This window comes from Rhinatrema bivittatum, chromosome 10, assembly GCF_901001135.1.
Source record: "Rhinatrema bivittatum chromosome 10, aRhiBiv1.1, whole genome shotgun sequence".
NCBI classification, from domain to species: Eukaryota; Metazoa; Chordata; class Amphibia; order Gymnophiona; family Rhinatrematidae; genus Rhinatrema; species Rhinatrema bivittatum.
In genome coordinates, this window is record NC_042624.1 from 119,247,751 (window position 1) to 119,268,379 (window position 20,629).

The window sequence follows — 20,629 nt, forward strand, 5'->3', positions numbered from 1 at the left end:
TGAGTATCCTGAGTCCTTATCCTCGTCTGAGTCTTCCCAAGTTCGAAGTCCTCATCGGAGTATCCGAATCCTCGCCTGACTCTCTAGAATCCACCTTTGATCTTCATCCACGTCTGAGTGTCTTGCGTCTGAGCTCCAAGTTACCTTTTGTCCTCGTCTCATTTGAGTCTCCAAGTATCAGGCATCCTTGTCTCATCTGAGTCCCAAGCTTCACATGTCTTCGTCTTGCCTGAGTCTCCAAGCATCTTCATTTTGTACCAGTATTCGAGCCTAGTCCAAGTCTGAGGTCCCGTCTTGCTCAAAGTTCCAGTACCATCGCTTGTCCTCGACCTCTGTCCGTCCTGCCACATCTGCCACTCCCCAGAGGCAGGTCTGAAAGGGCTATCGAGTGGCCGGAGGGCTACCCCAGAGACCAGCATTGCGTTGTTGGGTCTCCACCGGTGTGTGCAGGTTCAGCAGAGGTTAGGGCTCGGTGGCCAGTCTGCTCCTCCCATGCTTGGACACGTCTTGCCTGCTGCGGCGCTTCCACTGAGCTCCTCTCTGCAGTCACGTCATGGTCCAAGGGCACACATCTCCCTGGAATCGGGAGCACTCCCTAGCGCTCCCCCAACACATTCCGCTAGCCAATTAGAGTTTGTTTGGCAACTGCCCTCCTGAATTTTTTGCGCTCAAAGGACACGAACAATTGAGAAGCTTGACAGAGAAGTTGTCTTCTTTAAGTAGCATGTCAGTGCTCTCTTGCAGACCAAGGAGTGCACATGAGGTCTTTGAAAAAAAAGTCTATAACACAATAGCTTGGTTGATATGGAAAGCAGATACCTCTTTTGGAAAAAAAAATTGTGGGCGAGTATGCAATACTATACTGTTGTGAAAAAGCTGCAGGTTTGGTGAGTAGAAAACCAGAGCTTGCAATTCAAACTGAAATATGGCTGCAAGAAACAACACTTTCCAAGAAAAATACAACTCCACCAACTTGAGAGGTATGAAGAGAGATCTCATGAGTGGAGCAAGAAATATGATGAGGTCCCAAGGTACTATAGGTTTACTGACTGGAGGCTTGGAATGCCATAAACCTTTTGTGAACTTTGATATTAAATGGGTGAAGAGAGATCAGAGCTCCTTCTACCTGCTAGAAATATGCTGCAGTAGCACCAAGATGACCTTTAACTGAAGAGGTGCTAAGGCTGGAAGACATCAGGAAGAACAGATGTTGAAACAAGTCCCTCGGATCACAGGAGAAGGGATCCAGCTGGCTGGTCCTGCACCATGTCAAAAACCGCTCACTTGAAACCCAAAAAACAAGGCCAAAAATAAAAAAATGGACATATCTATGCGGTAAGTCAGATGAAGAAAGCTTGAAGGGCTCACAAGGCAGTGTGTGGGAACTCATGTTTATGTTCAGTAAAACTTTTACTAAGCTCTGAGAACTGGGTGCCATCTGCAGACATCACCCACATATGTCTGATTCATGCTTTCTTGTCAACAGAGAATTTGAGGACAGACTTGGGAAAGACACAAAAACTAAATAAAAAATGTTTGTACATAAAATCGAGAAATCCGTGAGGGAGTCAGTGGATTATTAGATGATTGGGGATAAAAGTGGCACTCAGGGAAGATAAAGCCACAGCAGACAAACTAAATTAATTCTTGGCTTTGGTCTTTATTGTGGAGGATATTGGGAAGAATCTCATGCCAGAACCATTCTTTTTCAGTCAATGCACTACTACGCTGTGAAATTTATTGATGGAGGATCTAGTCAAGGTTAATAGTATAGCTTGATTTAAAAACGGTTTGGACAAGTTTCTGGAGGACTGGTCCATTGACAGTTATTAGCCAGATAGACACAGGATCACCACCTATTAATTCTGGGAGTCAGAAACAAGGAACAGATAGCTCCACTAGCATCTGCTGGCTACTTCCAAGTGACCCAGATTGGCAACTGTTGAAGACAGGATGCGAGACTCTATGGACATATGGTCTGACTCAGCAAGACAATTCTTTTGTTCCTAAGCACTTAGTCCCTGGGAAGAGAATAAGCTATGGATGGTTCTGTTTACGGTTAACTGTTGACTGATTTAAAAAACTGCACAGGCTACAGCTAAGCTGATCTCAATCAAAAGAGGTCTCTGTGGTACTTGACCTGCATATCAAAGGGGGGAAAAGGGACAAAAATGGGAGAAAAGAAACTCCATCAAAGGAGCAGAGAGGAAGGCTCTGCAAAAGAAGACTAAATAATACAAGGATAGATTTTACGAAAGATACCTTCCACATACTCCATAACCATGCACAGATGACGCTTGGTCTCAAAGGAGCAGAACATGCTGACCACAAAGGGGTTCTCTGCAAAGGTGAGAATATCCCTTTCCACAAATGCCTGCTGGATCTGATTCCTCAGGATCAAGTTCTGTTTGTTGATTTTCTTCATGGCAAAGCGCTGACGGGTGCCTTTGTGTCTCACCAAATACACAGCTCTAGAAACATAGAACATAAATCATAATGGGGTCAGCGGTTCTGAATTGCATAGAGCCATGAGTTGTGTCATGTGTGTCAGTCTGTTATGGAGGAGATGCATTTGAATATCAGTACTCATCAAATCCACGGGGAGAATTTGGCCCACCATACTCAATAGTAGTGCTATACTATTTTTTCTTCTTTTAAAATAGCTTGGAACTAGTGTAATGAAGACTCTTTGAATAGCCTTAATGATATTGGACCACTCTTTGGTGTTTATCATTATTTTCATGTTATAGAAATGAATATAATCTGTAACCTGAACACCGAAAATAAAGGCCAATGTTTTTGTTTAATCTTGAAGAGAATTTTCTATTTTTGTCTTTTCAGCCAGTATTTCAACTCAGTCTTTTCCTTTTCCCTTCTTAGGAGAACCTCACCAGCCCCAGCACTCGGGAGGAGCGCCTTCTCCAAAGCTCAGCCCCGCTTGCTGGGGGAGTGGCCAGCATAATAGTGACAGTTGTAGTCCCTCCCTTCCATATCGCACCAAAGCCTGACCAGCTTCAATGAAGGAAGGATTCAAAAGAGGTCAATGTCTTTACTATCTTTTGTGAGAATACCAGCACAATGTAATTATAGAGTGTGCACTGTCAAAAAATGAGCCAATTAATGTTGTATAGGAAATGCTTTGATATTTGGAAGTTTATAAAACTGGCCTTTACTATACATTAAGGACAAAATGGCTGTTAACATTGCTATTCCGAAAACACAAGTTCTACTGTATCAGTTTCTGAAATAAACTATTCCAATTATGTTATTTTGTATTGGTGCTAACATTTTCATTTTAGATGTTATATATATAGCAGCATAATCTTAATGAGCAAGCTATTTTGTATTCCAGTATTTCAGAGGCAAAATGTCAGTTTTCCAGACAGATGGGATGCACATGGTTATTATGGGGAAAGAAGAGAGACAGTAAAAATAGTTCAGAATTGGCCAGACAGGATACATGACTAACAATTGCCTTAGAGATGTACATCTAGTAGCACTATAGAAATGATATGTAATAGTAGATGTGATGAACCATATCTTTCCGCAGCTCAGTGACCTAAGAGGGCAGACGTTCAGATGCCTGGTGCTAGTAAAACTAGGTGAGAAAGAAGAGATGGCATGGAATAAAAAACATAGGTCTTGCTACAGACACAGACTGAGTGAAACCTCCTCAAACAGAGCTCAGACAGTAAAAATACTGTCTGAGGACAAATCTGAGCTAGAAATCCTTACTTCTATAGTAACAGGAATGCTGTCTTACTATTAATTACCATTCACAGTAAAATGAAACAAAGCTCATTCCCCATCAGTGTATGAGACATTTCTACCTGTTGACTCAAAAATAGTTGGCCAGTGACATCAGGCTAATCAGGACTTCCATTCAGTTTATTTATTTAGATATTTTAAATACTGTCATTCCATGTTTAGATAATAATGGTTTACAAAAGTAATATTCATAGTTATAAATCAACAAATAAAGACGGGTTACACAGGTAATATTAACAGTGGGCATTAACATCTATCAATTGAAATGTTCCAATATATTTGACTAAAGATCTGGGATATAGGCGAGGGTTACAGACAACGAAATAAAATAAAATAAAGTAATATAACAACTTTTGCATATCAGTTCAGAGTGCTCCATTAGCAATTTAGTCTCAAAAAGATTCAAAGATTTAATTATCACATTAAAACATCCACTGGTGTAGCTGAATATGTCAAAGCATGTAGAATTTCACTATCACACAGTCTACACCAAGGGACTTACAAAATCAGTACCTTAAAGGGCTGGTTTGATTGCAGTTTTAAGACCCCCTTCCTTCCAACCTTGGTATCCACAGATGACCACATATCTATTCTTCAAGCCAGAGATTTACAGATCTGTACTGCTGTGATCATACCATTATACAGGTCTATTTCTATAACCTCACCTGGAATATTGTGTTCACTTCTGTAGGCCCTACCTCTGGAAGGATAAAGATATAGGGAAGGTGGTCTAGAGAAGGGCTACCAAAATAGAGTAGACCTGTGAAATGAGACATAGGGATCTAAATATGGATACCCTAGAGCAGTGCTTCTCAACCCAGTCCTCAGGGCACACCTGCCAGTCAGGTTTTCAGGAGCTACCACCCAGGAAAAAGATCTAGGCATCATAGTGGATAACACATTGAAATCGTCGGTTCCGTGTGCTGCAGCAATCAAAAAAGCAAACAGAATATTAGGAATTATTAGGAAGGGAATGGTTAATAAAACGGAAATCGTCATAATGCCTCTATATCGCTCCATGGTGAGACAGCACTTTGAATACTGTGTACAATTCTGGTCGCCGCATCTCAAAAAAGATATAGTTGCGATGGAGAAGGTACAGAGAAGGGCAACCAAAATGATAAAGGGGATGGAACAGCTTCCCTATGAGGAAAGGCTGAAGAGGTTAGGGCTGTTCAGCTTGGAGAAGAGACGGCTGAGGGGGGATATGATTGAGCTCTTTAAGATCATGAGAGGTCTTGAACGAGTAGATGTGACTCGGTTATTTTCACTTTTGAATAATAGAAGGACAAGGGGCATTCCATGAAGTTAGCAAGTAGCACATTTAAGACTAATCGGAGAAAATTCTTTTTCACTCAACGCACAATAAAGCTCTGGAATTTGTTGCCAGAGGATGTGGTTAGTGCAGTTAGTGTAGCTGGGTTCAAAAAAGGTTTGGATAAGGTCTTGGAGGAGAAGTCCATTAATGGCTATTAATCAATTTTACTTAGGGAATAGCCACTGCTATTAATTGCATCACTAGCATGGGATCTTCTTAGTGTTTGGGTAATTGCCAGGTTCTTGTGGCCTGGTTTTGGCCTCTGTTGGAAAAAGGATGCTGGGCTTGATGGACCCTTGGTCTGACCCAGCATGGCAATTTCTTATGTTCTTATGAGTAAATGTTAATCAGTTGTTTACTCTTTCGAAAAGTACAAAGACCAGAGGATACACAATGAAGTTACCAGGTAATAAATTCAAAACTAGTAAGAGAAAATATTTTTTTATTCAGTGCATAATTAAACTCTGGAATTCATTGCTAGAGGATGTGGTGAAAGCTATTAATGTAGATGCATTTAAAAAAGGTTTGGACATGTTCCTGGAGGAAAAGGCCATTAACTATTAAGGTAAACTTGCAGAAATCCACAGTTTATTCTTCAGATAAACAGCTTGGAATCTATCTACACCTTGGGATCCTGCCAGGTACTTGTGACCTGGCTTGGCACAAGATACTGGGCTTGATGGATCTTACGTCTGACCCAGTATGGAAAATCTTACATTCTTGTTGCTAAAACATTCATATGAAGATCTTTCTCTCATTTTGAGCAGTTTCCTTGTAAAGTGGTGCCCCAGCCTTTCTGGGCTTCATCTGTGGTTATATATACCCATTCAGGAGTCATTAAAGGAATCCCTGTTTAATATATGGATTTGTTTTTGACACATAGAGAGAAGTCCTTTACCTCTATCTTTATCTTTAATTCAAAAGAGAGTTGAACTCTGAGAAATGGCATTTTGCCCATATTATCAAATCTGAAAATGAGACAATCAGTTAGAAGAGCACAGCTTGTTTAATGGTGGAGAAATTCATGGCCTGCCGTTAGAATTGCCAACTGGCTCTGGATTTTCAGGACAGGTTGATCCAGTCCTGGTTTTATCCCATTACATGCAGGGAATTGTAGTTCTGATTTACCTATGCATTTCTTCAGAAAAGCAACACTAAGTTCCTGCATGCAATGGAATAAAACCCGAACTGGGTCAACCTGTCCTAAAAATCTGGAGCTAGCTGGCAACCCTACCTGTAGTTCCTTTGTTTTGGAAATGAGATTCTGAATCTTGTGTTGGTAATGTGAAACGTGCAAAGTCAGACTCCTAGGTGAACTGGGAGTGTCTAAAACGTTTTCCTAATTTACAGTACTTTGTAGAGATGTGAATCGTGTCCTCAATCGTCTTAACGATCGATTTCGGCTGGGAGGGGGAGGGAATCTTATTGTTGCCATTTGGGTGTTTAAAGTATCGTGAAAATCGTGAGCCGGCACACTAAAACCCCCTAAAACCCACCCCCGACCCTTTAAATTAAATCCCCCACCCTCCCGAACCCCCCTCCAAAATGCCTTAAATTACCTGGGGGTCCAGCGGTGGTCTGGAACGGCAGCGGTCCGGAACGGTCTCCTGCAATTGAATCGTGTTGTCTTCAGCCGGCGCCATTTTTCAAAATGGCGGCGCAAAATGGCGGCGGCCATAGACCAACACGATTCGACTGCAGGAGGTCGTTCCGGACCCCCGCTGGACTTTTGGCAAGTCTTGTGGGGGTCAGGAGGCCCCCCCAAGCTGGCCAAAAGTCCCTGGGGGTCCAGCGGGGGTCCGGAAAACGATCTCCTGCCGCGAATCGTTTTCCGTATGGAAAATGGCGCCGGCAGGAGATCGACTGCAGGAGGACGTTCAGCGGGGGTTCCGGACCGCCGCTGAACGACCTCCTGCAGTCGATCTCCTGCCGGCGCCATTTTCCGTACGGAAAACGATTCGCGGCAGGAGATCTTTTTCCGGACCCCCGCTGGACCCCCAGGGACTTTTGGCCAGCTTGGGGGGCCTCCTGACCCCCACAAGACTTGCCAAAAGTCCAGCGGGGGTCCGGAACGACCTCCTGCAGTCGAATCGTGTTGGTCTATGGCCGCCGCCATTTTGCGCCGCCATTTTGAAAAATGGCGCCGGCTGAAGACAACACGATTCAATTGCAGGAGGCCGTTCCGGACCGCCGCTGGACCCCCAGGTAATTTAAGGCATTTGGGGGGGGGTTTGGGAGGGTGGGGGATTTAATTTAAAGGGTCGGGGGTAGGTTTTAGGCGGTTTTAGTGTGCCGGTTTTCCTGCCCTCCCCCTTCCCCCGATTTACGATTTTTTGACGATAAATCGGGGGAATTGGTATTGTATCGTGGCCCTAACGATTTTTGACGATTTAAAATATATCGGACGATATTTTAAATCGTCAAAAAACGATTCACATCCCTAGTACTTTGTCCCAGGATCCTGTTTATGGAATGTTAGGGAATAGGATGTGGCAGTTTGATTGTTGCTATTATTAATTTTGAAGGGTCTGTTTTGTTTGTAATGTTTGTTTTATCTGGCATAGTTTTACCTTCTATGCAATTTTGTACCCTGCTTAGAATTGAAGATAGAAAAGGTTATAAATGTTTAAAACAAATAAACTGTATGATTCCAGAGTTGAAATTATGTTTCTATGCAGAATCACCTATTGGTTTGGTTGTGTTCTTTTCAGACATGCAAAACAGGAATGAAAACTTTGTAAATACTCTAGAATAGGGCTTCCCATATCTGTCCCAGTGACCCACAGCCAGTTAGTTTTTCAGGATACCCCCAAAGAATATGCTTCAGATAAATCTGGATGTACAAGACCCTCAGCAGATGCAAATTTATCTCATGCATATTCATTGTGGATAATCTGAAAACCTAGGACAGATTTGAGAAGCCCTACTCTAGAAGTAGAGAGAGTCCTAATGGCATGGGCTTGAAAGATACTTAAAGTACTGCTTATAAAAGCTTTTCATTGTAAGTGGCTTGCTGGCTTTTTTCCCCTAGAGACCTTAACAAGCCGAGTACTTTGGGAACTGGTTTTCTATACTAAAAACTGTTACCAGCTTTTTCTTAGAGAACTTCAAAATTCTTTACCATCAGTTTCACAGGCTATTTTATTTACCTTTCAAATTCTATGAGAGAGCAAGGCAAGCAGAGTCTTACCACAGCTGAGACTACAGCAAAACTGTGATGGAAGTGCTGATCAGCCTCACCTCATTGGCCAATTATGCTTCATTCAATGGCTGGAAAAGTCTCAAGACCTGATGGGGAGGAGCTTTGGTTTCAGGTTACATAAACCTGGCTGCAGAGAGTGTAAAAGAGAATTCTACGAGGAAATGTTTTATACTGTAGTCAGAACACATTACCCATAAGCTCCATTACTGATGAGTTTAATGTTCTCAAATTCTTCTTCAGAAGGTTTCTTTGACTGTATCAACCCCCCTCGGCTCTGAAAATCAAGAAAAAAAATTCATGATGTCAATTTTTGACATTTCCATAAATCCTATAAATTAAAAGACACAGTAGCCAATTTTCAAAGTCCTGAGAAGAGCTATCAGGGGGCCATTCCAATTTTGCTGCATGGAAGTGCAGGAGGACGGAGGCTGACAAGCTCAGCACATACAGCAAGAGCCAGGATGAACCCTTAATGACAACTAAGGCAGGTCCTGCCTGGCTTTCCTCCCTTTCGCCAGCCGCGTTTGGTGGACCATGGAGCCCCTGACCAAGGGGGAAAGAAGACAGGAGGCTCCCTCCTGTACCACCAGTAATCAGGGCAGAAAGGAGCAAGGCTACCCAGCCCCAGGGAGTATAAAATAAAATCTTCCGATCAGAAGGTACTGGAAAATCCTCTTTCCCCTCCCTCCCGAGGGTAGGTTGAGAAAATGAAGGTATGTCTTTCTCAGTCCCCAATGGAAGGGGCATGTTGGGCTATCAAGCAGGGCTAGCCAGAGACTGAGATTACACCACCTGACCTAGATGACCACCCTACCAGTCACCACCTCAGCAGATTAAGACCCCATTTCAGAAGAGCTCGGGTCTTACCATAGTGCAGCCTCTAGCTAAACTTCAGCATATGCTCAAGCTTCTAGGCTTTAATTCTGAGAGAGACAGGATTGCCCTTATACCTAGGAAGTTTAGTGAGGAAGCCAAATAGAAACCGCTAGCTTCTCAAAAGCAAGTACTGGCACCTTAAGAACTTTGAGTCTGCCCTTAAACATTTTGGCACCGGTACCAAAAATTCCCTCTCCAGGAAGGCCACATACACGACGTCCTGCAGAGAGGATAGGAGCCAGAGAGTTTTTAGCCAGAAATTGAGGCAGGCCTTCTTCCATGAGGGGGAGTGCAATGGTGAAGCATTCAGGGACAGTTTCTATTAATCTCTTCTCGTTAATTATAGGGCTCACCTCTGTGCCTACAAGCATGCACCCATAGGTTTCCTAGTAGAGGAAGCTAAAAAGAGCTATGAAATTTTCAAGAAAACAAATGACTAAAAGTCCATATACCAATAAGAAGGTCCAGAACTAGATATTCACCATATTTCATAGGTAAACCTGGAAATTAATGCTATCTCGTCTTATCCTAAATCTGACATGCCTAGGACACCTCCTCCCAAGGAACAATCCTTTGATTCAGCAGAAACCAAGACACCAGTTCACAGTACTCCCGAAGCAGCAGCAACTAATGGGAGAGCACACTGGCAACATCTGAGACAGAGCCCCAGGAAAATCTGGAAAAACCTGAGGACCCAAGAGCAATACTGGGCATAATACTCCCAAGGTGTCGCCAGTCCTCTACTAGCTCAAAATGACTAAATCACACTGTTTTCACTCCCCAAGTATCTACTGTTGTTGTGAAAGATTTACTCCTAAACTGAACCCGTTGATGCTGCTGCTGCCTCAACAACCCTTAGGAAAGAGGAAACTCTGGTACGCCAGTGTATGATCTCCATCGGAATACAAGATGTATTCAGTTGTGAGGATCTCCTGGATATGGGTTCTGAGGTCACCCTAATCATTCCGAGCTCGCTTAACAAGTACTCTGCTTTATTAAAGAGTAGGTCTGCTCCGAGGATGGGTCTGTGCTTTGTGGTCCCAGGGAAATGCCCGTGGAAGTCAGAGATAAGGCTTGGCTCACTATTCAGAAAGGGAAAGGGATGCTGTGAGACACAGTAATACCCTGGTAGAAACACCACTGGGTGTGAAAAGCAAACTCCACAGATTATATCATCTACAGTTATCCAATCAGGTAGAGAGAGCACCAAAGGCCTTGATCAGCATTCTAAAGAAATGTGTCCACATCAGGTAAGGAATGGGAGGTAAAATTGCCCCTGGTGCTGATGGCAAATAGAGCCAGGGGATTCTCCCCATTGATAGGATGTCTCTTAGAGAAGTGATTTTGCCCATGCACTTGCTTTACAGGACACGGGATTCTGATTTGGCTAATGCCACCCCTGTGCCACAGTATGTTGCACATCAGCAGGAACATTTATAAAGTACCTTGGTGCTGCCCAGGTATCCCAAGGCCAATGCCTGAGGTGGAAAGGCCTATTACAATTTAAAGCTACCTCTGAAGAGTATTAAATGGGAGACTAATTCTTCTACTATAGCAACAGTAAAAACAAAACCGAAAGAACGTTTTGCCTAGCTGGAAAGGACCTTTTGTGATTGTGGATAAAGCTTCACCTGTCGCATATATTATCCAAATGAAGAAATCCTGACAGTGAAGAGCCTTAAATAGGTCCACATTAACCAGCTCAGACCTTGTCACCCTCAAAGTTGTGGATCAAAATGCTGCGTCCAGTGATGCTGACACTAACAGAGTAGTTTTTTCTCGTCTTTCAGACTGAGTGCGATTTTTTCCTAGTGCTATCACTGACAGAAGCAGACGCTGCCAAGCTGGTTGAACCTGATCCTCCTCCAGCACTGTGATGCAGGGACTCCGAGCTTCCTTGCAACCATCTCCAGATAGTTACCTAGAAGTCTTCATGTTGTTTAAACCCAGCACTGCTCTATTTTATCATCTATTTTATCATCTATTATTAGCTAAATAAGTTGTTCTTGATACCATATGTAACTGTTCTAATGTTTTATGGAATTCAGCTATTATTATATTGTTATATGTACACGCAACTGCGTATTTTTGTTCTATGTGCACCGACGTGATATCTTTGATGAGCGGCGGTATATAAAAACCAATAAATAAATAAATAAATAAATAAATAAATAAATAAATAAATAGAAACATTTTAACCCCTAATATCCAACTGCCTGCAACCAGAGCATGGTTGAAGAACCTCATGAGGAATGCGGCCTATCCAGACACTCACCAATGATTTGTTTAGGGCAGTGGTTCTCAACCTTTTTTCTGTCGGGACACACCTGACAGATGGTTCTCACATGCATGACACCCTGACCCATGATCATCATGGGGCTAGATGTAAAAGTACAGTTTGCATCCACGGGAACCCCCCTGACCCACAATAATAAATGTAAAGCAGAATTATGACATACCCCGTACAACTCACTCCACAAAAAAGATATTCTGGTTCTGGTGTCATCTCAATAACAGCAACTCAAACTCCTTCTACTACCAGGCACAATAGCCCTACTTATGAAAAGACAGCAGTTTACCACCAATGCATGTCCTTTTGAGAAAACACAACAAATAAGATTGATACAAACACTTACCTGCTAGTAAAATATCTCATCTCGATAACAGACACAGAACCGAACTAACATACTCCCAGGATCTGTAGTAATGCACATAAACTAATCCGCACACAGTTACACCTGTATTATGGAATGCACTCAAACAGGAGCAACCCTATCTATGAAAAGGCAACATTACAAATATTAAATCAGGCCCTAAAAACCAATACACCTCTTTATTAAGAAAACAGAACTAGCAAGCAGCTATAAATCCCCACACAGAAGTAATTGTAAAACTATACTAATAAGCAGAATAAATGTTTCAAAACAGCTATGAACAGAATAACATCCAACAATTAAAAACTCAGTTCTGTATCAGGGCCTTCTCAAGGTCTCTTGTTCCTGGGCCTGCTGTAGCCGTCTGTTCCTGTTCCACTGTTCAGTGTCTTCAACCTGGTTCTTGTTCCTGTGGTCTTCAGTGGTCCTTGTTCTGTTTCAGGTCCTTGGTGGTTTTCTGTGCTGGGTCCACCTTTGCTGGATTACATCTTCGGAGTTCTCTTGGTTGTCGAGTCTTGTTTCTAGTCCCAGAGTTCCGAGTTCCTGGTCTTCGGAGAGATTGTTCCAGCCTGCGGCCCATCCTGGTCTTCAGTGCTTGTCTGGTCTTTGTCTTGTTCTTCGCCTGGCTCTTTCTCCTTATCTGGATCCTTGTCTTCAGCCTTTGTCTGGTTCTTCATCATTGTCTGGTCTCTTGTCTTCAGCCTGCTATGGTATTCAGCATGGTTCTTGGTTCCATGTCTCCAGCTTGGCTCCACTTCTGTCTTCAATTCCATCTTGGTGTTGCTGCAGTCGTAGTTGTCTTCAGTGGATCCTTATTGCCTGTCCTGTGTTTTGATACGTTCACCTGCCAGTGGCGCATGCCTTGTGGTCTCTGTCTTCAAGGTTGCGCTGTGGCACAGGGGCTCACGTGTGTCTATAGTCCGAAAGGGCTTTCAGAGTGGCTGAAGGGCTATCCCCAGAGACCAGCCCTGGCTACTGGCTCTCTGACAGATCCAATAAACTGCCAACCATGTGACACAGATCTCTGAACTGTGATGTACAATTGCTTCTTTACCCATCGCCTGCTAATTTGCATCAAAATCAGTCTTAGTTTTTTTTACACTGATAGGGGGATCACAGATAGACACATCCTAATCACAAGGCATTCTTTTTTTTTTTTTTTTTTTAACTTCGTAAAGAACGCTAAAAAAAGTATTTTCTTACCTCTGCAGAATCATCTGTCTCGGGAGTGTCTGGATGGCTGCTTTCATAGCTATTCAGCTGGGCCATTTCTAAACAAAACCATAAAAAACACATAGATAATCTGTTTCTGTAGTAATCTTAATATGTCATCTATTTCTTTTTGTGGAACAGATCACTATTCTAGATCTCAGGTTTTTGAGATCCAAACTATGAGCCAGAGAACCCACTATAAGATCATGACACAGTGTACACACAAAAAAGTTGGTCTAAGACAGATTCACTGAAATGCTGTTTATGAACTCTAGTAATATGGGGGTGAATTTTTAGTGCAAACCGAGCATCCAACCTAGCTGGCCAAATTTTGCAGCTCTAATTTCTCCCAAATTTGGTTGGCTGGATTTAGATCTGCTTTTTGTGCACCACAGTTGGATGGCCAAGTCCCTCATGATCCTGCAAGGCTGACCATTTTATGGGTGGTTAAATGTAGTTGCCTAGTCAATCATCCCCAATGAATTTTCAAAGGAGATGATTTAGCTCCTAACTCTCAAATCAAGCAGCTAGATCTCTTGAAAACTGATCCCACAGTGCTAAAATTAACCAATGAAATTCAGTACATCCACAGCTTTTGTGAAAATATTACTAAATTCAGGGGGCACTTTTCAAACTGTACATACTAGGACAAAGTCTGCGAGTATGTTTTACCTGCAGACTTTGTACCAGTTTTCAAAGAGGAAGTACACAGGTATTTTTACTTTGAAACTTGCTGTGAGTACTAAATAAATAAGTACTCAAGGACAGTTGCAACTCCTTTTTCTGCAGGTACTTTTTTCATGGAAAAGCAGAGTTGCTTACCTGTAACAGGTGTTCTCCCAGGACAGCAGGATGTAGTCCTCATATGTGGGTGACGTCAGCAGACGGAGCCCTATCACGGAAAACTTTTCTGTCAAAGTTTCTAGAACTTTTGACTGGCACACTGAGCATGCCCAGCATGCCATAATCCCTTTAGCCACAGGGGTCTCCCCTTCAGACTCATTTGTAGCAAAAGGTGCGAGCGAAAAAATAAAATAATAAAACGTTTCGGGCCCAACTCCGCGGGGTGGCAGGTGGCTTTCGTGAGGACTACATCCTGCTGTCCTGGGAGAACACCTGGTACAGGTAAGCAACTCTGCTTTCTCCCAGGATAAGCAGGATGGTAGTTCTCACATGTGGATGATTAGCAAGCTACAGGCTGACTCATATTTGTTTGGACCAACAGCGTACAACTTGTGCAACAGGCACAAAAACTGGTGTAACTGTTGGGAAAAATGAGGCAGCCTGAAAATCACAGCAGGTGGATGTGGAAGGAATTGGGATTAAACTGGAAATAAGTTCAAGACGGATTGGCCAAAGGCAGAATCTTGGCATCCTTCCTTGTCCAGGCAGTAATGTGCTGCAAATGTGTGAAGAGAGCTCCATGTTTCAGCTTTACAGATCTCAGCAATCGGTACTGAACGACAGTGTGCTGAGGTTGCCATGGCTCTTACTGAGTGTGCCTTCACTCGTCCCTGGAGAGGAAGGCCTGCTTTTTCATAGCAGAATTCAATACAGTCTGCTAGCCAATTGGAGAGAGTTTGTTTGCCCACTGCAACTCCCGGTTTGTTTTTATCGAAAGAAACAAAGAGTTGGGTGGATTTCCTATGGACTGCAGTGCGGTCTAGGTAAAATGCAAGTGCACGTTTATAGTTCAAGGTGTATAAAACCCTCTCGCCCTGGTGAAAGTGGGGCCTTGGGAAAAATGTGGGCAAGACTATAGACTGATCCAAAAAATGTATTTTTCCATTACATTTTGTATTAGTTGACTATTACTCTCTTTTACTCCACCATAAGTTATACTGCAATTGTATTTTTCCATTACATTTTGTATTGACTGTTACTTTCTTTAACTATCCCAATTTAAATCCCTCCCTTTTCAATCCCAATTCAAATTTCTCTCATTTATCCTGTTCCCATTGTTTTATCACCCTCAATGTTCTATGTACTGCGTTATGTTTCATGTAAACCGATATGGTCAAGGTGATTGGTCAAGGTTCTCTCAACCTAGCTTGATGGACACTCTACCTGGGTAACATCAAGCTAGGTGGAGAGGACATTGCACAAATCTCATCTTGGAGTGAGTTTCCTCACTCCGAAGGTCATCAAATCTTCACAAGAGACCACTGTTCTGTTTGTATGTCTCACGTTGAATGTCAAAGTGGCCCCTAACCCCCTACACTAATACCTAAACCTCACCTCGAGTTACTAGGTAGGGAAAAAAATATCTATGGAGAGGACATTATGGCCTTTCTCTCTCTCTCCCTCTCCAGATGGCTAGACTGGTGTTCCGGGAGATTCAAACTTACTAAAACAGGCCTTTCAGGAGACATCGCGAAATGCGCTAACACCTTACCGCCCCGTAACGCAAGCTATCGCATGGCTTAACGCTGAAAACGGTGTAGTTAAAATCGGCGTTAAGTCTGTGCGATAGCACTTCACAGACTGGCAAACCCAGCCCACTCCCGCCCCTAACTCCTCTTTTTCGGATTTGCATCGCACCATACCATATGGTGCTATCACATACGTTAACATGCGAAAACGCCTTAGCACATTTTGATAAATGACCCCCTAAGGTCTTCAATTGCATTATAAAAAACAACAAAAAAAGAAAAGTTTTTTTAGACATTGATGAATGAAACCACATGATTACTGATAAGCCAATGAAGGTTTTTATACCGGTAGTGCCTATTATGATGGTTTATCCATAGATTAAAATTTATATATTGATGAGGGATTCGAGTGTGGTGATTGTGACACCCTTTTGTTTTTGGGATTTCCTGGCATAGAATGCCATTTTAACATACCATTTACCAGAAACCACTCACTCTGAAAATTTGAAATTAAATATAAATAATGAAAAAAAGCAATAAAAAAGAAAAGACATGGGTGATCTCAAAGCAAAACAAGGAGGCTGAGAATAAGATCCGAAGGAGAAAAGACTAGATGAAATATTGATGTAATACTCTTGTAGTAGAGTTCTTTATAAAACTGCTCTAGGTCCCTACTGCAAGTTTTGACCAAAGACCAATATTTTCAGAAATAACATTTTAAAACTGAAGTAAATGAATACAAAGTCATGTTTTCTTCCCAATGGAACTTTACCTACATTATTGCATCAGGCTTCTCTGGTCTGATTGGGATAAAGAGAATTCAGAACTGGCAGATGTGTTCCATTTTCTATTTTATTAAAGTGCTTTATTAATTAGATCCAAAGTACAGTAGAGGCATGTTTCCAACTTAAAACTTGGCAAATAAAACTAGTACTTTTTAAATGAAATGCATACAAATGTTCTCACCCTCCAGGGGATCTCGGGTGAGTCCCAATTGACTAATGATGTAGCGGGGGATGTCACATTTGATTCCTTGTCCTTCTTTGGCATGGCCCTCAGCAGCTTCCAAAAGATGGTAGAATTCCTCTGGATCAAACTCCTAAAGTAAGAATCAGAAGTAAAGTATTTCACTACAAAAGTACTTTGGGAAATGGTCCAATATTACACTTTCCTATAAAATGGAGTAAAGACAGCTTTTTGTTAAGAGCTTCTTTGCCTCCGAGCTGTTTATTCCTACTAGGCCCACAGGGATAGCTCTGATGTGTACATCAGCTTGCAACATGTTTACAAATCAATTATTCAAAGATTCAGATTCTGTAGTGGTTGTTTTGTTATTTGTCCTTTAGAAGCATATAAAAAGGGTAATTGATGTAATTGGGCAATAATAATTATTACATGTGTCTTTAAAACAGGAGATAATTTTCAAGGGAGTTATGTGCATAAATGTAATAATATTGTAGCAATTTTCAAAAGCCCATTCATGCGCTTAAAATGCACTTACGTGCATAAAAGCTATTGACAATTCAATGGCATATATTAGAGCAATTTTCAAAAGCCCACTTACATGAGTAAAAGCCAGTTTTAAGCATGTAAATCATTTAGAAAATAACCCCTTAGGGGTTAATTTTCAACAAATTTCTGTGCATAAACTCTGCATATACACATGTAAATAGTGAAAACACACATATATGCTATTTAGGAAACATCGCAGCAGCATAAGATGTAGATGAGCAAATCTTAAAAGCAGCAGCTCAAAGATCTCTTAATTCAAAAGGTGGTGAAGCAATCTTTTTTTTTTTTTTTAAATACAAATTGCACAGATTTGTCAACAAGATAGGGTGGTTACTGGTCCATTTGGCCCGTAGTGATCGGCATGCTCATTACATCTCTAGTATTAAGACCCCAAAGGGTTGTAAAACAAACAGGTTCTCAGAAATATCACAAACTTTTGTACACTTTTATAGGGAGCTGTATTCTGCACAAGCGAGTTCTGAGCCTTCTATACTTTCTCTCTTTCAAAAACTGTAGCTTTCTTGACTATCTCCTGAGCAGGTTATTTTCTTATAGATCCATTTCTGACATAGAAGTGATTGTGCACATCAAGGCATTGAAGCTATGTAAGACTCAAGGGCCTGATGGCTTGGAAAGTGAGTTTTATAAGATTCAGTGTCCCTTAGTTTTTTAATCTTTGAAGAGTATGTTTGAGGAAGCTGTGGTTGCTCAATGTTTCTCCTTAAGACATGAGTAGGACATTGATTACTATCTTATTGAAGAAGGGAAAGGATTCTGAGCTACCAGAATCCTTTTGCCCTATTTCTCTGTTGAATTCTGATTTAAAACTTCACCTCTATATTAGCTGCTAGACTTGGCTCTGTGATCTCTTTTATGGTTGCACCACATCAAGTTGGTTCTATGTGGAACAGATATGCTATTACAAATACTTGGTACTAAGCAATCTGAAGCTATTTTTTTTAGTCTAAATTTGGAGAAAGTGTTTGATAAAGTTGTCTGGTCTTATTTGTTTTGCTTGTTGCCTCAATGTGGGTTTAGTGATTTTATTCTACACAGTTTAGCTGCCTTATATGCTTCTGCTAGAGTGCAGATTTTAGTTAATGACCACCCTTCAGAGTCCTTTATCCTATGTCTTGGCACTAGACGGGGTGCTCTTTGTCTCCCTTATTGTTTTTGGAGCCACTAGCAATTCAGTTGTGGGACTTGGCTGTGTTTCTGGTATTAAGAATTTAGGGTCATAAGTTTAAACTTGGAATCTTTGCAGATGACATGTTCTTTTTGGGTGACCCTAAAGCAGGGGTGGCTAACTCCAGTCCTCGAGAGCCACAAATAGGCCTGGTTTTCAGGATATCCACAATGAATATGCATGAGAGATCTGCATGCACTTCCTCAACTTGCTGTGCCTAGAATAGATTTCCTAAGTCAATGAGTCATGCTTCTCTCTGGTCATATACAAATCCTGTCTAAAACCTCACAATTTTCAGGCTATTTTCAAATCATAACCCCTTCTCTACAATTAATACACATCCTATAAACTTTTGGTTATCATGTATGTTTGTCTTGACTAGACTGTAAGATTCATGGAGCAGAGACTGTTCCTTATGTGCATCTGTATAGTGCTGCACATATTTAGAAGTGCTTCAGGAATGAAAACAGTAGTCACAGTAGTCTACTTCCATGGCAAGGACTGCAGCTGCTTTGAAATTTAAATGCACTTTGCATGTTCTGCATGATTCACTACTTTGTGATATTTAACTTTAAATCAATAATAAGGTGGGCTCCTCTGTTCTTTGATCACTTGGACTCAGTGCTTGTGGGGTCCAGGGAATGTTTAGTTTTGAGCAGCCTAGTTGATATTATATGTTGGAGACACCAAGCTTTGTTAGTTCCTTGTTATAGTGTCATCAAATAGTTTGGTCTTCTGTCCCTCCCAATGCAGCTGGAGTGGCAAAACATGGTTCATGTCAGGGGACCAACTTCGGTTTCTCTTACATTCAACTGATATATTAAAAGATGGCATTGCTTCGCACCTATTGCATTGACTGAATCTTCTATTTTAACTTTAAGGATCCTTATGCGCTTTGTGCTACACCTTACTGAAATTTTCTTCACCATTGTGTGTACCGCTTTTCTCCACTTCTAATTCTGATATTTAACTTTAAGACATTTAATATGTATTTTATTGTAACATGCAGGGAGGCATTCACTGGTGTTTTTACAGTGGAATTGAAATTGAATGACTGGAAGCAGGAGAATATATTACTGCTCTTGGATATATTCGATGTTTCAGACTAATCTAAGCATACAATTTTGTTCTGGTATCGAGTGTTGTTAAGTAAGGTGGAGCCTAGAACATATGTAGCGATTTTAAATGCATGGGTGAAAGAACTGGGAGTTGTTCTGACACGAGGGTATGCAAAAATGTTTAGAAGAATAAAGTCCCTTACATGTAATGTCAACCTGTGAGAACTGCAGTACAAATTTTTAATGCGATTTTACATTTCACAACATAGAGCATTTCTTATGCATTTGTCTGATACAGAGCTATGTAAAAAATGTTGCTCAGAAATAGGGACTTTAGGTCATTATTTCTGGAATTGCCCAAAAGTGGCCTCTTACTGGCAATACATAGTGATTTATGTTTCTACATCCACATGAGTTTTATTACCGTTCACTGCTAGAGTGCTTCTTTTCGATATTGCTGATCTTTACCAGAAGCTATGGGTATGTAAAATACTTTTAACAGCAAAAAAATGCATTCTACAAAGTTGGCTTGCAACAGAACCTCCAATAGTGACTCTCTGGAGGAATCAAGTTCTTCAGCTTTGTGTCTTTGAAAAGTACATCGAAAAAATGGTTGTCTTCGGGAAAAAGAGACTTTTTACGCATATGGGACCCATATATACAAGCTCTGCCCCCGCAGGCATGAAGCAGGATCTTGAATGACTTAACTGTTTGAAATTCTGAACTTTATGGGAGTCAGCTCTCCTACTGTCACGTACTGGATAACAAAGGGTTGGGGGTGGGAGGGATATTTGTCTTGAGATCTTTGCTGTTTGAGCTGGACGCTGTACAGAGTCCAGTGTTCCAGTGATTTGAAAATTAATTTAAAAATGATTTAACCATAAATAGGTAAAATATACAGTAAAAAAAACAAATTGCCCTGAGGAAAACAAAAACTATAGAAAAAAAAAGATACTGTTAGCTAGGCAAGGTATATTTATAAACACAATAAATAAATAAAAGAAAATTCTGCATCAGCCTCTAGGTCTTAAAGTCTTTGTTCTTTGGGGCTCTGCCAGTTCATTTTCAGAGCTGTCACTACATGCTCTGGAGTTCATTACTCAAATGCCTGAGCCCTGGTTGCCTCCACCTGCTCTCTTATACTCTCCTCCGAATGACAGGTGCAGGGAGTTGGTGGGGGAACCTCTTGATAAATTCATTTGAAGCAAAAGCAGGTTTAATTTCAGAGTTGCTTCCAAGAGGAATTGCACATGACAAGCAAGGCATGATGTACTTGCAAATGTCTGTTCCATATAAACTCACTGCAGAAGAAAGCTAAGCACATTCCACTATTCATGTTGATGAGAACAATGTTGGATTTTCAAAGCTATCTTCTGGGAGCTCATTATGTGGTTTGTTTGTTTATTTACCTAATTTTCATTTACCTTCATCAGCTTCTTTTAGCTTCTTTACTGATTTTACAATTTATCTC

The 20,629-nt window shown here is 41.4% G+C and overlaps 1 protein-coding gene across 1 annotated transcript in view; it reads right to left on the reverse strand.

Moving 5' to 3' along the window:
* The window catches only part of MAST2 (microtubule associated serine/threonine kinase 2), a 360,153-nt gene that overhangs the window by 93,244 nt on the left and 246,280 nt on the right, over positions 1-20,629 (reverse strand). Inside the window, 4 exon segments of the mRNA XM_029618685.1 lie at positions 2,263-2,471; positions 8,480-8,562; positions 13,022-13,089; positions 16,369-16,501. Of these exon segments, the coding sequence (XP_029474545.1) occupies positions 2,263-2,471; positions 8,480-8,562; positions 13,022-13,089; positions 16,369-16,501 (493 nt within the window).